The 14,290-nt window shown below is 44.2% G+C and overlaps 1 protein-coding gene across 1 annotated transcript; it reads right to left on the reverse strand.

Moving 5' to 3' along the window:
- Positions 1–318: 318 nt before the first annotated feature.
- On the reverse strand, positions 319–11,891 carry Sntn (sentan, cilia apical structure protein). The gene is given in 5 exon segments (XM_041663102.1): positions 319–818; positions 3,151–3,290; positions 7,487–7,521; positions 11,792–11,855; positions 11,858–11,891. Coding segments are annotated over 5 exon segments (429 nt in total). The 5' UTR covers positions 11,889–11,891; the 3' UTR covers positions 319–659.
- Between the last annotated feature and the right edge of the window lie 2,399 nt (positions 11,892–14,290).

The following is a 14,290-nucleotide window of genomic DNA, read 5'->3' on the forward strand; positions in this document are numbered from 1 at the left end:
ACAGGTGACTCCCTGGGGAATCACTGATTAGCTAGTATAGCCTCCCACAAAGCCCCAGGCCAATGAAAGCTAAAAAGGTTAGGGTAAACATCACTTGGGGAACAACAGTGGTGTTTGGCCTCTTGTTTCCATATATACATATACAGTCGCCTGCACACAAATACACAAATACACACACACACAGACACACACACACACACACACACACACACACAGACACACACACACCTGCATACACAGACACAAAAGTTATTGTTGCACGGCTATTTCTTCTTCTGCAATTATGCAAACACGAGAAAGGGAAAAGGTTGTCTGGCCATTAGTTATTGTATTTTAAACAATTTTATCAAGTAGATGCTCACAAATATCATCACATGATCAATGAGTATGTAATTGGAAATCACATTTATAATGTGATTCCACATTCCTCAGAAAAATTCTCTAAGTCACTACTCACTCATCACAAGTGGTATCCAATTTCTCATGTCACAAATCATGTGTTTTGAACATTTCTGAAGAGTGTTGAAATGTTTGGAGCTACGCTGAATGCATATAACCAATGTGAATCCTCCCATACTCGTTCCGAATTAGACAGGAACATCTTCCATCTTGTGGCACTTGCTTTCATGACCATTTTTCCCATTCACATAATTAGTTGTTTATTTTGTGACTTCTGCACTCAGTATATTTTGCAGCAGATCGGACACGATGGCGAGGCTCAGGAGCAGGATCACGAAGTCCTCGAAATCCAGTTTGTTTTCGGTGTGTTCATCAAGCTCAGAAAGAATGTCTTGATACTTTGGCTTTGTTTCTTCTCTCTGAGAATACAGAATAAGTGAATTTTTACCCTGTGTATAAACTTTATATTTAGAGATGGTAATGAAAACTAAGGATGTGACTAACAGGAGCATGGCCAGTGCCACCTCATAATCACTGTGCAAAATCCTTCATGACTTGTCTCTGACAATCCACACAGTGATCTTAATGTATATGTTCTTCTACTACACCCCAGCTATGGGTAGACCCACAGAGAAGTAAATAATTTGCCTCAGAGCAAGCAACTTTTGCTGTGAAGTCAAGATTTGTGGCCTTACCTGCCTGATTCCAGAGCCACCCTTTTAACCAATAACTTGTTCGGCCTCTCTTTGGACACAGAACTTCCTGTTTTCAGATCTTAAATATATAATCTCTTAACTACAGGAGGTACCTTTTATGTGTTCCCTGGACTGTGCGCTTATTCAGAAATAGAGGATAGAATGTGCTAGAAGAAAGCACATTGCTTCATGCGATGATTCAGCATTTAGTCTGAGTGTCAATCATAGCCAAGCTTATAGCTGTCATGCACGGATTGTAGCAAAACATCTGAACAGCATTTAAGTGGAGAGCGTTTTCAGTTTCAAACGCTTCTAGCAACAGCTGGGAAATCTGACATTTAAGCGCATGGAAGTCATTTGAGTCGCTCTGATACAGAGCTGTGTGTGACTTCGGTTTAACCAAAATGCTTCTCCATGTAGCGGCTGCAAAAATCCCAGGAATGCTTGAGACAGTTTTGGAATGGTGGCATATTTCTTTTACAGTCTAAGTCACCCTTGTTTCTCTAGGCTGGCTGACCCCGCAGGTCACATCTCCAGCTCAAGCCAAAGGAGCTCTTGACCCACGTGCTGAAGGAAAGCAGAGCACTGCTTAGAAAGGGTCAAAGTTCAATGAAAGGACTTTCCTTGTGGAACTTGCCAGTTTCCCGAAAGGTCATTGAAGCATGAGGGCCTGTCCTCTCCCTCTGTTCTGCATGGTGAAGGACCAGAGAGCTGGCTAAGCACTGGGGCCTCAAGGGTTTAACCAATCATCTTCCTTTAGTATCTTCTTGGAGTTCTCAGTGCTGGTTCTGTTGTATCTTACTGGCGAAAAGTGGTCACCGGGCGTTGTGCTTAGCTTTTGAGAAAGGTAGCTTTCTCTTTAGGACCTAGATTTAGCAAAAAAGGGGCCTCACAGTTTACCAGAGAGCTCCACAGAAGGTTTACAGTGCAGCTCTCAACCTGTGGGTCACAACCTCTTTTGAAGTCAAATGATCTTTTCATGGGGGTCATCTAAGACCATTGGAAAACACATCAATTTACGTTACAATTAATAATAGTAGCAAAATTACAGTTATGAAGAAGCAATGAAAATAATTTTCTGGTTGGGGGTCACCACCAGATGAGTAACTGCATTGAAGGCCCGCCACATTAGGAAGGCTGAGAAGACAGTGTGCATTTAGACGTCAGAGGACAACTGCAGGTGTTCATCCTCTGTATATTCTACTTTGTCTGAATCAGGGTCTCTTGTACACCAGGCTAACTGGCCAGAGAACTTCCTGGGACTCTCCTGTCTCCACCTCCCATCTCATTCTAGGAGTGCTGGGATTACATATGTGTACTATTGTTCCTGGCTTTATTTGCATTCCTGGGATTTGAACTCAGGTCCTCACACTTGTGAAGCAAGTGTTTTGCTTACCAAGCTACCTCTAAAGATCTCTCCAGTCTTTGTTCCTTTTGCAGGTTGTACCATGCATGCACACTTGCACACAGTCACACTCCTGAGAGACACTTTGATAATATCTTATATGATTTTGTATGCTAAAACCAACATATATACAATAGTTATTATCCTTTTAATATCTCAGAGCATACTAGACAACTTTTATACATTTTTTGTTATACCTGTGAGTAAATATTGGTGGTTTAGGCTTGGATGTAGCCTTCTTCATTTCTTATAACATTGCCATAGGTCAGTATTGCTCATAGTATAAGCATATACACATGACATCAGGTTAGCCAACTGTAGAAGCCATCAGAAAAATTAAAATAATAGCTAACTGTTGATCATACTTCCAATATCACCCGTTTTTTTAATGTTCAGAATCTTTTCTTTGGTTTCTCACCCTAACATGGTTCCAGTGTTTTCCAGTTTCACCATACCCTGGACTCAGCTGAAACTGCAGCCGTGGGCCACAGTGCCTACATGTTAGCTTGTTCATCAAATCCAGCGGACAGCTTACATACAGGAGAAGCTCAGTAAATGTTTATTGATTGAAATAGTATGACGGCATCCTGGGGCTGGATTCTTTGCTGTTTGGTGTGAGTTTTGCTTATTCGTGCCGGCTAATTCTCTTACCTCTGTGAAATTCCTAAATTGGGTTTGCAGCAGATTTTTGGCAGTGGCTCTCCCAACCTTGCCATCGGGGTCAGAAGAGTTCCTGAAAATCAGAGCGATGGTAGCCATGGCCTTCTCTAGGTCTGAGCCTTTCTTCAAAGCTGTGCGAGAAGAAATGAAGAGTAGAGACTCAGAAGAGGAATATGGCGCTTTGTGCAGACACAGGGCTGTGTCTTCTGAGGGAGCATGCAGAAGAAGCATACAATGTATATGTTAGTGTGCCCAGTGCTTGGGCGCATTGCCCTTTCTTAGAGTTGGATTTGGGGCTATCTGATCCTGTATCTCTAAACAATAGAGAATGAAATTTTCTTTCATAGATTTTGAGTTAAAGTTAGGTTAAGATTTGGCACCTGCTTGCATGTGCTTGCCCTAGGAAAGCCCCTTTCATCACTAAGCCTTGGTTTTCTGGTGTTGGGATTAAAGGCGTGGACCTCTCTTCTCAGCTGAGAACTTTCTAGAATTGAGCACAGCAGCACAGGAAATAATCCTACAAATCGACGGTGGGGACTAGGAGACGTGGAGAAACTGCACAGTCTCTGTAACCACAGCGTCTCACCAACAGAGAGTGGCTCTCGTTGCTTCACCCTTTGTTGACACTACTTTGGTTATTCTAGGTCCTTATTTGCTTACTCTGGGGCCTTTTCTTTCCAGATAAGGCTTAGAATAATCTCACCTGTCTTCAGAAACCTTGCTGGAATTTTAATACAGATTGCACTAAAGACCCGTGGGAGGCAGGCCACTGTCTTTACTTTTTGACAACCCTTGCCAGTCTGTGTTGACTTTCCAAATCCACAAATTCTAGGCTTCTCCCTGACTCTATCATTTCATTGGTGAAGAACAGTTAGGACCTTGTTTACGGCCGGCTACTAGTAAATAGAGGAGCTGGGATTGGAAACGTCAAACACAAGAGCTGAGGTACTCAGGGAACTGTGTATGTGTGTTTTGCTTCCCATTGAATCTGTAACACTTTCGAGGGCACCAAACACAAAGCAGGAAGCTTGCAAAAATTTTTTTTGAGTGAATGGCCGTAAAACTTATTTTAATTTTTTTCCTCCTTGGACTCCCATTTGGCTATAAGTTATCAATTTTGTGCTCTTGTGAGCTGTGCTTTCTGCTAGTAGCGTCTGCTTATCCAGATCCAACATGCCAACTTTCCTAAGATGACAGTCTTGGAAGGTGCCCCTCTATTCTTTGCTCTTTTTTTATCCCTTCGCTAACCATCTCTTCCCTTAACCCCTGCTGCTCCCAGGAGCCCATGTTTCTATCTCCTCAAGTGTCTAACATGTACTGCTCATTAAATACTGGGGCATGGGCATATTCTTATAACTCCTGATCTGTCTGCCCATATGTTTGTGCATGCCCATGTGTGAAGCACAATCTGAATTAATCTTAACAATAAGAACCCAGAGGCAGATACTGAGGATGAATGTAGAAATATCAGAAAAGCTGAGCGGCCAGCCACCACAAAATCTCAAACCAAATGGGACCTCCCGTCTCTACAAATCCTCAGACTGAATGGGGGTGATCCTATCTCTACCTGCCTTAATTCCTGTCTTCATCTACCTGGTGCTGGGATTAAAGGTGTGAGCCATCATCACCAACTTCTATTTCTCTTTTAGACTGGTACAATCTCATGGCCTTGAACTCCTGATCTTTCTGCTTCCTCTTCCCCAATGCTGGGATTAAAAATGTGTGCCACCACTGCCTGGCCTCTATGGTTCTCTAGTGGCTAACTCTACCCTCTGATCTCCAGGCAAGCTTTCTTTGTCAGAATACAAGCAAAAGATCATACAAACCATGTGCATACATGCAGTGGTACTTTCTCTTGGCTTGCTCCATTTTTAATAACATTAACCTCACATTTAATAGGCTCAAGAATGAATTCTATGTAAACACAGTCATGTTTTAAAGAGGTAGTTGCCTAGATAAAACACATTAATTCTTTAAAAAAATGCATGAATAATTTGGACTGATAGATTTATTCATCAGTAATCAAGACTAGCTGGCTATGATGTAGAAAGAGCTTTGCTGGGTCTGAGGCTGTTCTTGGAGGACAGGAGGTAGTGGTATATATACTGGATATGCCAGTCTGTTGAGGAAGGGGTAATTCTCAGGCTCTGAGTGAGTCTGTTAATAACGTCAGGCACCTTCCTTTGTTACTACGTATGTTCCGGGTGCCTTTCAAATATCATCTTATTTAATGCTTCCTCAAACCCACAGGGGCAGGTAATATTTGTGCCTTAGTTTCACACATTGGAGACCCACACTTGGAGAGATTAAGAATCATAAAAATCACAAAGAGATGAGGTGTGAAAGGCTTAAGGATTTGTCTGAAAGCTGACAGAAATATCAGCTTCTTTGGAATATGTTGTGCAAGGTTATCCACACTGGTTGTGCAAACGAGGCATTTCCCAGTCCTGGTGGAGTTCAAGTCTGGCTGTTCTCTGAATGGCACTCCATCTGGACCATCCGGCTTCACGTTCTTATCCCACCTCTCTTGAAAGACAGCCCGCCTTCATCTTTCACTCAACGGTAAGCTCGCATATGTTCATGGCAAAAATACAGAACTAGGAATATTTAAAATAGGAGATAGCAAAGAGTTGTTTGTCCTAAAGACACTGATGATATTTTTCTGAGGCTTTTTCATGCCCTGTCTTTACAGTTTGCTTCTTCCTTAATAAACCAGCGGGTTGCCGTCTAACTTTTTCACTGTCTGCTTCCTACAGTCTTGTGATTTAATATGTGAAGCATATTGGAAGGGCATATGCAGGGTTAGAAAAGCAAAGGTTGCTGTTTTGACATCTTTCATTGGCTCTCTTGTCTTTGGGATTCGGGGATGGTGATGTCTGGTAGGTAGGTCTTCCAGACTGCTCTGTGAGACCCCTTCTCTTTCATAGCCTATTGCAATGAATTTTGAACCACATGCCATTCATTCTCACTCTCTGTGATCACCCAGCAACCGTGCTGGGCCTGGAACAGTGAATGACATCAGAGCAACGTTGACATCCTGGAGGTCACAGCAGTGGATGCTCCTCTCTGGGGAACAGATGTGATGCAGCTCACTTAGCGCTTGTGTCCATCCTTTGAGGTAGGCCCAGATTACAGATGAGGAAACCAAGGCATGAGGAGATTAAGTAACTTCCCCAAAGTCAGAAAGCCAAACTGGCTCTTTTCTCGAATGCATCACTGCCTCCAAGTATCGCTTTTCAGGCTGCTGTACATATTCTTCAGGACTCTTTCCTACCCTCAGAAGCCGCAAAAGGTCCCTCTGTTTCACTTCTCTTATTCCCTGACCATAAAATCTTAATAATTGTCACACTTGAAACTCTGTATCATCTCAGTTGCCTTTTAGATCATTGTTGCTCAAAGAGATAGACACACTGCAAACTACAGTCTTAATTTAAAACTTTCCCAGCGACAAATTAAAAAGACTGAAAAGAAAAGGGTGAAATTGATTTTAATAATATAAATTACTCAACTCAATATATTAAAAATTTCAACAGGTAGTTAATACTAAGTTCATAAGAGATTTTATAACTCCTATTTATCAGTTTCTTTCAGTTTTAAAATCTCTATTCAAGTTAATCACTGCTCTCCATGGCTGGTACCTATCATGCAGAAGAGAGCAGGTCCAGGGCTGTATGTTTGCGGAGGTCAGTGACAACATTGCAATTACTTTTACAATTGTTCTCAGGTCATGGTATGTTGTGAGTCTCAAAACACATGCAATATGTGTGTTAAACTGAACTGACAACTTCATTCATTTTCCACACTTGTCTCCTGCTTTCCCCTAAACCACGGGACACTAAACATTAAGCACTGGGTTTGGAGATTTCCCCAAAAGTTAGTAGCATAGAAACACCACTCTCAACACTACAAGGACTAAGAATCACCTCGTTCTAGAATTTCTCCTCATATAAGTTGCTTTTGCAAGTGAAAAGATGGAGGCTTGTAGAACACACATCTGCCCAAGCCCATACGGATAGTGTAGGCAGTACTGATAGTTAGTAAGACCCTATTCCTTATTCCCCAGGCCAACAATTCCCCTAATACTTTACTACCTTGGTATTAAGTACACATATGTTCTTACCCTACATCGCTGCCCCCTAAACATTCAAAGTGTTTAAGTTCAAATGACAAAGAGAGAGAAAGAGTTTCATGAACACTTCATGGTTTATCCAGAAGTTTTTCACATCTCAGGCATTCTTGATCCTGATAATTGTAACTCTTGGCCTGCTGTTATGTAGCAGGACACGGACACACACGCACACACATTTCAACCCATTCCATGCCTTACCTTTTATTGAAGCCAGTTGTTTAGATATTGAAACACTGCAAATTAAATAAAGGGAACAGTGAGTTTTTAGAGTTAGGATACTGATCTCTGCATAAAACGACACATGATTTAAAATGATCGTTTTTAATAGATGTCCTCTGCCCCTTCTATTGGGGTATTGTGGTGGTTCGAAGGTAATTAGCCCCCATGGACTCATAGAGAGTAGCACTATTAGGAGGTGTGGCCTTACTAGAGGATTTGTACCATGGTGGGGGCAGGTTTTGAGGTCTCTTATGCTCAAGCTATGCCTAGTTCAGTTCACTTCCGGTTGCCTGTGGGATCAAGATGTGGGATGCTCAGCTCTTTCTCTAGCACCAGGTCTGCCTTAATGATAATGGACTAAATCTCTGAACTGTAAGCCACCCCAATGAAATGTTTTTTTCCTTTATAAGAGTTGTTTCTAATAATAATAGAAGCCCTAATGCTGTGGACTGCAGAATTATGTCATAAGAGATCAGCAAGTACTTGAGAGGTCAACCTATCAGAGATGCATGTCTCATGGAGATAGACTTTACTTAGCAAGGCAGTGAGGTATATGGCCTTCTGACTGTTTTAGCTCTCTTCATGGCGGATTTCTCCTGCGAAGAGCTCTTTCCCTCACATTACAGCTTGGGGACTCTTACAGCACTACAGCGTGGTTATTGTTTACTGGGCACAATTTCCGCTGTGCTTTGGTATATTGGATCGCTTTGCCAGCCATCGTGACTCCGGCAAGAAAGTAATCACACTCTCTCACCCAGCTCCTTGTGTAAACTTAGAAGTCTGCCTCTCTGTACTAATCTCCTTTGGTAGACAGTTGGTCAGTGTTAGCGTTCAGGCAAAGAGACCTCAATTGAGACATTCACAGATGCCCAAGGACTAGAATTTCGGCCTGTCTGAAGTTGTTGAGCCATGGCTTTCAGAGAGATAAAGAACAAACGTGTCCTGGTTTCGCTCTCCCAGCAGATAGGGAAGTGCTGCCCAAGCTATCCTCACGTTAACCTTAAAACAAATCCTTAACTCTTTGTACTTATTTTTATCTCAGTCTACTGAAGCAAGAAATTTACAGCTCGTATTTGACCCTGAGAGATAGCATTGGTGTAATCCTTAGAAGTCAAAAGGTTCACAGTCCAGCTGGCCTTGGTGAGCTCCCAATAGATCAGCTCCACTGTCTCAGTGGGTGGGTGCACCCCTCGTGGTCCCGACTTCTTTGCTCATGTTCTCCCTCCTTCTACTCCTCATTGGGACCTTGGGAGCTCAGTCCAGTGCTCCAGTATGGGTCTCTGTCTCTATCTCCATCCATCACCAGATGAAGGTTCTATGATGATATGCAAGATATTCGTCAGTATTGCTATAGGATAGGGTCATTTCAGGTTCCCTATCCTCAGCTGCCCAAGGAACTAACTGGGGACCTTGGCTTGGGCATCTGGGAGCCACTCTAGCTGGACTGTGACTGAAAAAGCATGGGATAAAACTGGACTCTCTGAGCATGGCGAACAATGAGGGCTGATGAGTAGCCAAGGACAATGGCACGGGGTTTTGAACCTACGTAATGTGCTGGCTTTGTGGGAGCCTAGCCAGTTTGGATGTTCACCTTCCTAGAAATGGATGGAGAGGGGAGGACCTAGGATTTACCACAGGGCAGGGAACCCTGACTGCTCTTTGGACTGGAGAGGGATGGGGAGAGGAGTGAGGGGAGGGGGAGTAGGGTGGGAGAAGGGGGAGAAGGGTGGGAGGAGGGGGAGGGAAATGGGAGGCTGGGAGGAGGTGGAAACTTGTTTTTTTTTTTCTTCTCCTTTTCTCAATAAAAAAATGGAAAAAAAAAGAAGTCAAAAGGTTCCCTTTAGCCAGTTAACATTTAGCGAAAGTGCTAACAGGAACCAAAGGTCGCATGCCTCCTCTGTTTGTTTACATATGTTGCCTAGTTACCCTACAGGACCTCCACCTACTGGGGCAAAAGCTGCAGACTGAGGAAAAGATGTTTCTTGCCTTGCTCCTGATTTTTTACTGATTATAACTTTTAGCTTATTTACCTAGTCACATTTGAGAAAATAACAAAGCACATGTAATCTCTTCCTGGATTTCCCTAATGATTTCCTCTCTCTGTCTCTCTCTGTCTGTCTCTCTCTGTCTCTGTGTCTCTGTCCCTCTCCCCTCCCTCCCTCCCTCCCTCTCTCTCTCTCTCTCTCTCTCTCTCTCTCTCTCTCTCTCTCTCCCCTTTAAGAAGTTCTTGGAGGCTTTGAGCCACAAAGAAAGGCCGACAGCTACTGCTTTGTGTAAACTTTTATCTGTTTCTCTGACCCTGAACAACTCTAGGCTTGTACGCGAAAGCTGGAGAGTTGCGGATTTTATGTGTCCATAAACTGGAAACCCTTCCAGCGGAGCGCAACACTGAAGAAAAGATGCAGAAAAGCACGAGGTGGAGAGTTCATTCCACCCTCAGATCTTTTTCAGTTAGTTCCCTCGCCAGCATAGCATCTTATCCAGACCCTGAAGGGGTCTAAGGGGTTGGTACCCAAAGGACCCCAATATCCCAAGACAGGTATTCGTGTGTCTACTTAAGTACTTTCCACACAGTAAAATAGTGTATGTCTATGTCTGACTGTAGCCCACAGAGCCACGCACTCCTGGTACTTATACAGCCCGATGACTCAAGTTCCTTCAACTGAAAAAGGGACAAAGGAGAAGACTTGACTGTGAGCTTCTATGGAAGGTCACAGAACTTCCTAGCACTGGGAAGTCATTGTAGATGGTGGAGCTTCCCTCATTCCGTGTTCCTATGTGGCTATGAGGAGCGAAGCTGTCACAAACCTGGAACTCCACTTAGATGAAAAGGGGAACAAATAAATTCTCACCTATAGAACAGTTATAGAATGCTAAGTCTTTACGTGCCCTTGCTCTAGCTATCTAGGTTGCCTGCCTAACACAGGAATGAGATGCATTGGTGGGTGGCAGAGACATGGTCTCTTGTAGCTTCGTGTCTAGTACACAGTACAGATATCAAACAGGTAATGCAGTGCAGAACAACAGAAGTACATATAAAGAGAAGGGCTAACCTTGTCTACGGGCAGGGTAATGGACTGAGCAGCTGAAATCAGCAAAAGATCAAGAGAAAGGTTTCTGGCGAAGAGAGCACTGTATTGAGGCCCTGAAGTAAGGGAGATCAAGGCTGATGGAAGAACTCTGCACATAGCTGGAAACTAGAGACAGGAGCCAGTGAGGAGGGTGAGGCTGAAGTCGAGGATTGGGACCAGAGAACACTGAGACTTCGAGTCTTAGAAAGCAAAGAGGGTGGGCATTGCGGAGCAGATAAGCATTTGGGCTAATCTGAAGTAGGTGGGCTGTAGCTTCATGGGAGGCAAGACGAAGAGAATAGTAAATCAAAATTTGCATGATTTCCCAACCCCACCCCCCAAATGGCTGGGAAACACAAAAGAACTATAGAATATGGTCAAGAGCAGAGTAGTGTTGGCACCTTCTTAGAAGGAAATTTGTGGTTTTAAATCTGGGTTTGGCATTAACTAGTAGAAGTATTGTTGTTGTTATTATTAATTATTTGTGGGGAGGCTTTACTTTTCTCGTTCAGGAGCTAACTGCCTGCCTCTAGGATGTGTGAGAACCTCGAGGCTCTTCTTTGTGAGTTAATCCCGATTCCCCAAACCTCTGCACCTTGATGATGCTTCTGCAGGACGGAAGAGGTGCCATCTTTTCATGTTCCAAAATGTGCACTTGCCACATGGCATGTGTTAGTTTTTATCACTCTGATTGATTTTCTGTCTGCTCCGTTAGTACGTGAAGACCCTGACGAGCCAGAGCTCTGTAGTTTACCCCCACACCTCCCACCTCTTGTCTGGCAGAGTGCCGTGCCCTTGTTAGGTGTTCCCAAACTGCTTTGGGGAGTAAAGTTGGTATCGTAAATGGAACTCCTTGGAAAAGAACATTTTTCACTTGCTGGACCCAGTTTGCACATCTGAATAACGCGAACGCTTTCCCCCATCATCGATACTGTAGAAGACTGTGCTGTACAGTAGAAATCAGTGCCAAATTTAACCTGCAAATATTTCTCGAGAGGCAATCAAGGATCTTTGCGTTAATGTCATCTTTTCAGTTCACTGACAAAGCTTCAAGTTTGTTCTCTTTGTTTCTCCATTTTAATTTCAATCTGGACTTGGGTGGTGATAGCAATTTTCTTCAGTATTGTGGCTCCCTAACTATGGATATGAATAGGTTCTAAATACATCTATAAATTCCCTGAAACTCAGTAAAGGATACCCAAGCGCCACTGACCTTTTAGGCATGTTGTTGGGCGTTAGAGTGGATTCTGGGGCTTCAGGAAGCCTGGACTCTCCTCCGAGTGGATCGTGTGGTCCTGAGTGCTGTGCATGCAGCCTCCCTGATTCCTGCTTCCCTTGTTATGCCTCGGCCTTCCTAAGCAACAATCACCTGCTCGCTGTGGCTATTGTATTCATTCCATGGCAACCACACAATGACACTTAAAAAACTTTGCCCCATTATTACCGTATGTAGACATTAAATCATTCATGTGCTTAGTCAACATTTGAGTGATTTGAGTGTCCGTAGTGGGTCAGGTTCTATGCAGAGTTCTAGGGGCACAATCCTTATCTCCTCCGTGTGTTTACCAGAATGACTAACATCAATCAGGAAAGTGTGCAAAGTGTGATAGTTGTAAGGAGCTGTCCTAAGAAAGGTGGGTGCCAAGAGGGTCAGTCAATTCCTCAGGTGGAGCATCCTTTAGGAAATGACACCTGAGGATGGGTAGATATTATCTAGGTGCAAGACAAGTGGTCTTCATTGGAGGAGACACGGTGACATCGCCTGTGTGGTCCCCAGAACAGAGGAGCGTGTAGGTCTGTTTGCATGGAAACTGTAGAGAATGTTGGCTAGGCTGTGCAGAGACCTGCAGACCCAGTGGAGAATGCTGTACCCAAGTCAAAATAAGGGGCACTCAGTCATAAGGTGAGTGAAGCTAGGTTCGCATTCTGGAAAGATCACCCAAGTTTCAGTGAGCACAGCCTTAGAGAGAGAAGCAAGAGAATGCAAGAAAGACTGTTTGGTTCCTGGTAGTTTTAGCGCTCTTTCTATGAGGGCCTGGGGATGCACCACTGCAATTGCACGAGGCTAATTCAGACTGAGTCTAATTACATATTCAGTAATTGCTAGAAGTCTCTAATGAGGCGATGGGAAGAAACAATAAGAGAAGCTATAAGAGTCCTCATCCAGGACGCTCTTGGGCCTTAAGATGCTGGTTTCCCACTGCTGTGTCTTCTATTGCCTGCTTCTTTTTTGAAGCAGGGTCTCTCAGTGAGCCTGGGACTCATAAGCTGCCAGACCAAAGCTCTGGGATTATAGGCACATACGTCTGTGCCCAACTTTTTAACACTGGAGGCGGAGAGTCAAAATCAGTTCCTCCTGTTTATATGGGAAGGACTTAATGAAGCCCCCATGCCTGCTTCTTTCCACGGGCTCCCCTTTCCTCTTCTCCCACTAGCTTTTCACTAACATCCTTAACAGTTTTCATGCGATCTGTGAAGCAGAAGGGAGAATTTGCTTAGCTGCACTGATTACAATTGCCCACGCTGGGCTGTTTCACCGCCAGCCGTCCTGTAGGTGGCCAGTTCCTCCACACTGCTCCTGTGAGCCTGGACTGACACTGAGCCAGTTTCACTGCTCAGGTTAAAGCCTCAGAGTTAGGTCCCTCCTGGCGGTGCCTGTGGAGTTAGCACTTTAATTGCAGAGGCAGGTGATGTGGGATTTCCTGAAGGAAATAATTTTTTTCCACCTAGCTTGGACCGCATTGTGGGACCCTGATTCAAAAACCTAAAAGCTCGACATGCTTAGAGTTTCTTTTCTTGGCAAGAAAAGAGATGATATCATTTTGGAATGGATCTTGGATAGGATTTCGGGATCTGGATCTTGAAGGAATAGCTCAGGCCGTTCTGATGGGCACCACCGAGAGCTGCTCGTAATGTTCAGAGTAGGATTTAAGGTCGAAGGAGCTGGCTTCTTGTCCCAATTCTGCCACTTACAGCTTATGTTTTCTGAGCTAAGACATTCAAAACTGTAAAGTCTGACTTCTCATCTGTAAAACAGCACACTCCTTATGGTGCTATTGTTGAAGCTGGGCGGCTTCTTGTAGGGGAAGCACTTAACACTGTCTGATACAGGAAGGGAAATCAATAAATAATACTTCCCAAGAGGGTGATGCGGGGGATGATTTTATCATTAGCGCCCTGGCAAGATGCAGGCTCTGACTGAGATGGTGCCAGAGATGTTCATCAAAGGGTGCTGCATGGGAGGGGAAGGACCCTGGACACCCAGGAGCACAGGAAGCTGCTGCCACTCTCTGTCCTGATGGGGCCAGTGTTGTGGAGCCTGGGGAGTGCTGTGTGCAGAGACCATGTGACCGGCTGCTGTTGGGTGGAAGCGGCCACCTCTGTCGTGGAAGTGAGGCAGGGAGGGGCTGGAATGACCTTTTCCCTACTCTGATCTGAACCCATGCCTTTCACTGTCTAAGCCCACCTGGCAGGGAGTAGCAAAGGAAGCTTGCAGGGGTCACTGCAGGGGTGGGTTACCTGGGGCCTAGCGAGGGTAGGAGATGGGAGGTGGAGAGATAAGGAGAGGCAGTAAATAGTGGGATACAAAAGTTGACGGTGATGAAAGTGAAATGTCGGGAATCTGAGGCATATCTGTGGGTTTATCAGGTTTGAAATGATGAAATGGAGCTGACTTTCTTTAAAAAATACACAAGTTTCTAAAGACAAGTGG

The sequence above is a fragment of the Microtus oregoni genome, unplaced genomic scaffold (genome assembly GCF_018167655.1).
Source record: "Microtus oregoni isolate MIOR12 unplaced genomic scaffold, Mior012 000013F_ref0000133, whole genome shotgun sequence".
In the NCBI taxonomy this organism is placed as follows: Eukaryota; Metazoa; Chordata; class Mammalia; order Rodentia; family Cricetidae; genus Microtus; species Microtus oregoni.